Source organism: Charadrius vociferus, unplaced genomic scaffold, assembly GCF_000708025.1.
Source record: "Charadrius vociferus isolate BGI_N301 unplaced genomic scaffold, ASM70802v2 scaffold341, whole genome shotgun sequence".
NCBI lineage: Eukaryota > Metazoa > Chordata > Aves > Charadriiformes > Charadriidae > Charadrius > Charadrius vociferus.
Genome location: NW_009646847.1, coordinates 1,258,633 through 1,266,153, shown reverse-complemented (window position 1 = coordinate 1,266,153; position 7,521 = coordinate 1,258,633). Strand labels below are relative to the sequence as shown.

The window sequence follows — 7,521 nt, the reverse complement described above, 5'->3', positions numbered from 1 at the left end:
GCCGCATCCTGCCGGCCCGGTGGGAGCAGCAGGGGAAGGGCCGACCCCCCCCGGACAGGCCGCCGGAGGTACAAGCAAAGAGGCGGTTTCTTTCGTCCTAGCATCACCCCTTAAAAACCTCCTGAAAGCGCGGCTCTCGCACGTCCGCATTCCCGCTTTTATTTATGCACAGCTACTTTTTCCTCTTACAGAAATCTGGTTAATCCTACCACACCTCTGCGTCCTTCCTCAACGAACAGCACTGGATTGCTCTCTGGCATATGTGTACACAGAAGATCAGTGTAGTAGCACTGTGGCAGATTGCAGTGGTATTTCTATTTGCCTTTTTATTTTGTTTGCTAACAAGCTAAAGGAAGAGTCCTCACAGAGAGCCTTCTGAGAAAGACAACTCCTTCCTAAATCCTTTAAAGCTACTGTGGTAGATTCTCAGGTATATTTTTTCCGTGTACTTCAATTTATTGCTACAGCTGGAAAATCTTACTTACCTTTTTTCTATTGCTTGGTTACTCGCAGAAGTAGAATGCCTCTCCAAGCTTGAAAAAGGAGTCAGAACTATGAACCAAGAACTATGGGCAGTATAGAAGTGATGAAGAGAGTTACCACAGCAGAGATATCACACACAGGTTTTTCTCCCTGCTGTAGCTACATCTGCTTTCACTGCTCCTTTTACACTGCATTCACTTCCATAGTCCCAGTCATGAAACACGCTTCTTTCAAAAGCAATGGAGGGGCTGCTTCAGGTCATACTAAACAGTTACATACCACCTGCAAGCAATTAACTCTTTTTTATTTCCTCCTTTTAGCTTAAATAGTTCTCCTCTTAAATTACTGTAGAGGATTTCTTTCCAGCTTTCTCATTATAAAGGAAAATAAAACGTAAGGATATTTTTCTCTATTCACCATTTCTTATCTCACATGCATTCACTGAACTGTTGCTCTGAGCAGCGCCATTTGTCATAACTTAATGAGGAAGGATACAATAAAAAAGTGAAGTAGGGATAATGGAGTCTCCCAGTATTATTGTTGTTTTCTGGCATTATTCTCTTTCCTGTTCCAGTTGCTACCTTAAACAGGCTTTTGTTCAGCTTGAAGGACTGTTAGGCATTCCATTTTTGTGGGAGTGCAACAGCTCAAACCCTTAAAATGGGGGTTCTATGGTCTCTCCAGAGATTTCTGTCCCTTGCTTATGCCCACCCTAATGCTCATGCAGACACATATCAATTTCATTCGGTGAACTGACTTGTCTGAAAAAGTGAGTATACTTCATAAAAATGATCTTCACCATAATGAACTCCCTGAATTAGCTCATGCAGTCACACAAGCACGGTCACCACTGCAAGGGCGAAGAGCTAGGACTACAGCAGACCAGGTGTATATCAGCTTGAGATACTGCGGAAATGACTTCACAGGCCCCTTCGTTCATCCTGTGTAGTGCCTAGGAACACTAAAAAGCAGTAGACAGTTGCTTTGACTCTGCGCTCTGATATGAAGTCAATTATCAATAGTCCTAGGCTGCCAGGTACAGACTTCAAAGATCAAAAAGCAAACTGGAGATTTCAAACCAAAATACATATATATATATGTATATACAGAGAATGCTCCTTGTAATAATTTACAATTCACATGTAATTTCACAAGCACAAAAGTATGTTGAATAACCAAGACATGGCTCCCCACGTTAAAGTTTCACTTCCATTGAAGAAGAGTCTGGAGTCCATCCAGCGCATAAAAGTTGGGAGAAACACAGGCTGCAAGACTACAAAGTTTAAAATAAGCTTAAACAGAAGTTAAAAAGAAGCTGGCCGTTTTGAGAAGGAGAAAAGAAAAAGGAATAGGCAGGTCTTCAAACTGCCAGGATGTTGAATTCTAGAGGACAATGACCAAAAGATGAGGTACTGTTCTTTCACATTTCATAGCTCCACCATGTGTTAAGAGTTCAAAAGAACCAAAGACACTAAGAATTTTCTCAGCTAGCACCTAGAAGTGTTTTAGACTCTCTCCTGCCATAACACTGCTTTGCTAGAATTAAATCTTAACTACAAAACTGAAAACATAATGGAAATCTGGTTGTCTTCCTCTTCAAGCTTGTCTGGCATTAAAAATAAACCCAGAAAGAAAATAAAATTAAATAATCTTCCCTACCACCACCACCCCATCAAGAATGAGGGACACAGTCTTTCACTGCTCACTGGGTGGTTATAATTGATTTGATTTTTATCTGTTCTAAGTTGTCATGTAAGTTCTGAAAGTAGTTACTCAATTGCTTTGGAACTCTGAAGCTTCTCTGGTAGTTTTTTGTTAGTTTTCTTTAAATAAATACCAGGCTTCTCCATTTCACTATTCCAAATCCACAATTAATGGTCTAGTGCTACAGGAATAATGCCAATAGTAAATGATTGTGCAAACCTTGCAGACACTACCACCCACAACCCAGTTTCTCACATCAACCTTGAATTTATCCATCATCTAATTAAATAACTAAATCAGTGAGCACATATAGCCACAGTTAAAGTGTGGCTCTGACACTCTCATCCATACATTTTTTCACATTCCTTATATTTTTTGCTTTCATAGTGCACATAAATTCATGTACAAATAGCTCTTGACAGAACTCCAACTCAGCAGTGAATTAATTTACAAGACAGTAAAAATGGCTTATGTTGTTACTGTTAGCATATTATTTTCCGTATTCAAGGTTTAGCAAAATTAAGATCACACAAAAGTAGTCTCATTGCTTTCTACTGGTTTTTGAAGCGTGTTCAGGTTGCAAAAAATAGCTAGGTTCTTCCTTAACTGTCAAAAATATCAAAATTTTCAGTCCCAAAGCAGTGTTCCCAGAGAAATCGACGAATGAACATGTATTTTAAAAAGGAAGCATGAACAGAATATACTTGGAACATACTTACAAAGTTCTGATCTTCTGAAGTAAAAAAGTGTATAGAGAATAAAAATAGGTATCTATTTTTGAACTGCACGTCTTTAAAGTGTTCTCAGGCATCTCCTCAGGACTGGTGCTGTTTGTAGGACAATACTGGAGACACCGGCAGAACTGGTGATATTGGAGTTGTTGTCAACACCTGATTCTGGAACACAAACATTTTAATCCTACCAAACACCCAAAGAAAGATAAGGAGAATGCTGACATACTGGATCCAGGCAAATTTAATCATTTCCCAAAATCCTGGCTGATATTTAAAGAAAGTCAAGGAGTGTTAACAAAGAAGCTTCTGATACTACCACTGCAATAACTAAACAAAGGAATTCAGAGGTGGAAAGGCACAAAACTTGTTAGACGTCAGTTTGTGTGGCAAATGCAAAGCCTTTGAGCCATGGAAACCCCTAAAAGCCTTTCACCATAGTATGTAATAAAAGCTGCAGAGAGTGTCTGTCCCAGAAGACATTTAAACCAATTCCATGGAAAGTGCCTATTTAGTCTCTGAATCACTGGAAAGTAGTTACGAGGACTACTCAGGCAGGTAAACAAGCCTCGTAAGAAACATGCTCCATACACATTCTTTTAAATGTAGGCTTGTTCTTGTCTGAGAAAATGAGTGAAGAATGTCATGAATGAAGAATTATTTTGTGGAAGAAAAATTTCAGGGCTGTCTGTGCATGTAACAGATTTGCCACATCCACTGAGGGGGTTATTGTTTGGTGAGCTTACCATGCATACAGATTTCTAATGATTTGCTTTAGGCCACAGGACACACTATCATGTTTTGCTAGTGGCATCCATGACAGATTGGGACAGCAGGTGCTGCAGGAGCAAAGCAAGGCACTTACTAAGGACATTCACTGTGAATGGCTAAGAAGCTGCCTTGAAGGCCAGTTAAGTAAGGCTGAAAAGCAACAGAGGTTCCCAGTAGAGAAAGGCAAAAAGTGGTTATGCAAGCAGAACCATCTGGAGGAACAGGCAAATAGAACTATAGCATTTGCTTAGCTAACAAAGGAAAAGTTCAGCAGCAAGTCTACAAGAAAAGTTTTCATTTGGCCTATATGTGAAGGCCCAAATAACACAACCCAGTTATGTCACGGTTTACGCAGTCTTCAAAGGATATAAGATAACTTCCACTGGGTAACGAATAGTGGCATTAATGATAAATGGTGTATCTGTTGCTCTTCCAGTCATCCAAACAGGGTTGGGATCTGAAAAGACTGTTGTCACTAAAATGGGGAAAGGAAACATCCAGGTTAAGGGGCTTTTCACAGACAGAAGGGTCTTAACACAGAACTCAAATCCTCACAGAACAGCTGCCGATATGTTAACTACTGCTGTCCTGTAATTCACAGCTATACATTCAGGCTTACCGTTTCTTTCCCAATATGCTGCAATGATGTTTGTTAGATCATAGTCACTCGCAAAAGGACTTGTGCCATTGACCACAGACACCTATTACAACAAGGAGATACTTGCATTATTTGTGCGCTCTTCAAAAAAGTAATTCTACCAAGTTTCTTACACAAAGTAACCATGCCCTTGAAGGAATGCACATAAACATCAGCCTGAACATCTTGGCAGAATAACCTCTTCCACCTTTCAGCCTAACAAGAAAACACCAGTTCCAAAGTTCTAGGGTCTACTCTGTGCAGGAGTATGAGTAATCAGGGTGTCACCCATGGTACTGCGAGGATAAGGTGGGGGGGGAAGGAATGAATGAGGAAGGAAAAAAAGTTTCCTCACATTGTATCTGGTATCCAGTCCACAATAGTTAAGTAATTGCCTCTGGTTCAATTTCAGGTCTCCATTCGTGTAGAGCTGAGACCCCGGCACAGGAGAAAAAAACTGAAGAAAAGCCATGCTCTGCATCACGAGTGTTGACATTCTCTGAAATGGTGAACAGGAGAAAAGAGAATTTAGGGGAGGGGGGAAAACACCATGCACTTTTCTACCTCTTTGTAACTACAGATTTTCTGCATGGATTTGATTTTTTTTCTGACTCACAAGTTTCAGATCATAATATTAGTCTAAACAAGGGAACACCAAATAAGAAACACGGATTACTTTTTCTTAAGTGAACTACCTTAGTTGTCAGTTAGCTAGCTTTATAAACCAAAGTTCCACAAGAAATTCAGTGAAGTCCAACAGTCTGTGGCTAATGACAGAAAGATTTGACTTGCTGTAACGTGCGAAAAGCAGCAAGATGACTAAACACATTCATTGGAGACACATTTTAAAATACTCAGCCGTCAAAGCTAGCTAAGGACTCCTGCTCTGCAATAAGGACCAAACAAGGAAGTTCCTTAGCCCTTATCAACCACTCAATCAGAAGGAAAATTTTCACATTTACTGTAAAACAAAGGTGAATATCTGAACTCTCTGTGATACTAATCACTGACCTGATACTTCAGCACAAATTTAGGACTGGTAGGCCTTTACTTTGGGCCTCATAGGTTTAAGAATGTTTTCTAAACCACACAGCTATGCTTGCTAAGCTTGTCCATCAGCAATCAGCAAGCCTCTTGGATAAACTAAGCCTAATCTCCCTCGTAAAACAAATTCTTGTCTGTGTGGCTGCATCCAACACAGCTCTATACTGTTGCTCCTTTCAGATGCATCCATGGGTTCTCTGTGCACTAGTGTTTTACTCGCTGCTTTAGGTATTAATTGCACTGCCACTTCAGATACAATAGCAGCAGAATTTTTTCCCATCTCCCTATAACACCTTCTTCCCCCTCCCAGTTACAAGATACAAAAGACCCTGGCAGATGATTACCATTGCTTCAAGAGCTGTTAAGTAAGCAAAATGTATAAAGTTTTAGGCTGCTGCAACAGCCTGCCCCTCCTCAGAAAACTAACTTGTTATGTCAAGACGTAGCAGGATGTAAGAATGCACATCCTTCTGCCTACTGCAAGACTCAGTTAGGCCACTGATACCCACTGTTGCACATCTCTGTCCTCTATGCTGCACTACAGCCCAAGAGAATACACAGCTTCAAAAAAAGCCCCCCAGAACCAAACAAAACATATCAAAATACGCAACAGAGCTAGATAAGGAATGAGAAGAAATAAGAGGAGGAGAAAATTAAATATTTATTAGTAAAATAAATCTTTTAGCTAGGAATTTCAAACGTGGAAAGGTTCTTTCATCCTTTGCGTAACCACTACTGGAATATTACACCTGGTCTATATATCACAACAAATAAAACTAAAAATGCTCACGTAAAGCTGGTAGGAAAAGAGTAGAATCAGCTGAACACCAACTACATGCTCTGTAGGTTGCAGTGGAAGTTCCAATTTAAAATGCAACTGATCCATTTTGCCATCTTGATTTTTGTCCTCTTCTCTAGCCTAAAAGAATCAATGAGATTTTTTTAAAAGATGGGAACTTCTGTTAAAAACAAAAAAAGGTAAAACCACAGCAGATCTCCACAACTGCAGCATGCACATACTAAGGAAGCAAATAAACTGCCTAGTTAGGAAAGCAATAAAAAGCTGCTTGACTTTAGATATAGACACAGGACTAGAGACAAGCAAGAAGCCTGCCATTTTGTCTGTTATACAATGTCTCATATGCCCCCTTGGGAGAGAAAGCTCATCAGACTCTTCAAGGTCTCTTCTGCCCTATGCCGTTCCAACCATCTCCCCTGCATGCTGCAAATCCTGCCTTCGTGCTGGATCTTCTGTCACATCCTGTGTGAATGTGCGACTGATGGTCAGGCTTTTGCCTCTTGCCATTGCAGGCTGCCTCTTAATCGCCTCTGTATGCCAATTCCTGGTTGTGAGCCAAGGCTTGCGACATGTCTGTGCCACAAACGCCCAGCACTTCAGCTATTTGCAAGCATAACAGGACTCGTAGAAGAGGTAACACAGGAAAATAACTGACACTGTTGAATCCCAGAAGGAGCAACAGCTGCAGGACAGAGGCTATGTGCTTTAGAAAGCACATACCTGCTTTCCAAACTAGGGGGTACCTACCAGCCCCTGCAAACTTTAGATCATGATAAGTCATATGGCAGGAGGGGGAGGAGATAACTAATTTGAGGAAAATAAACTGATGTGTTCATGCAAGCCACCAGTGGCACTTAGGGACATGGTTTAATAGTGGACTTGGTAGTGTTAACAGTGGGACTCGATGATCTTAAGGGTCTTTTCCAACCTAAACGATTCTGTAGCAATGAGGAGTAAAACTGGACTGGTTAAAAATCACTTGTCCCAAGCGAATTTTGCTGTGAGGTGCGAGGCTAGGCGGGAAGCTGCTGCTACCTGAAGGCAGCGGCGGATGACAGGCCGCCTGCTCGCAGGCACCGCCAACCCCCGTCCCTGCTCCCTCTCTCCAGCCCTTCTTCCCACCACCGCCGCCGGGCCCGCCGCGGGCAGGCCTACCCACAGCAGCGGGGCTCGCAGCCGGTCCTCCTGCAGCCTGTTGAACGCTGGGAACGTGCTCCACGCCAAGAAGCTGCCCGGGCCGGGCCCGATGGTGGCCACGAAGAGCACCTCGTACCGGAACCGCACAGTGGGCTGCTCCAGGTACGAGCTCTGCTTCAGCCAGAAACCTGCGGGCAGAGACAGCGCCGGGCCTC

The 7,521-nt window shown here is 42.0% G+C and overlaps 1 protein-coding gene across 1 annotated transcript in view; it reads right to left on the bottom strand.

The window, feature by feature from the left end:
* Positions 1-3,002: 3,002 nt before the first annotated feature.
* TMEM231 (transmembrane protein 231) overlaps positions 3,003-7,521 on the bottom strand; it is a 5,360-nt gene continuing 841 nt past the window's right edge. The window contains exons 2-7 of the mRNA XM_009894086.1: positions 7,325-7,519; positions 6,161-6,289; positions 4,682-4,825; positions 4,309-4,390; positions 4,063-4,164; positions 3,003-3,196 (exon numbers count right to left, since the gene is read on the bottom strand). Coding sequence (XP_009892388.1) covers positions 3,003-3,196; positions 4,063-4,164; positions 4,309-4,390; positions 4,682-4,825; positions 6,161-6,289; positions 7,325-7,519 — 846 coding nt within the window. The remainder of the gene's footprint in view (positions 3,197-4,062; positions 4,165-4,308; positions 4,391-4,681; positions 4,826-6,160; positions 6,290-7,324; positions 7,520-7,521) is intronic.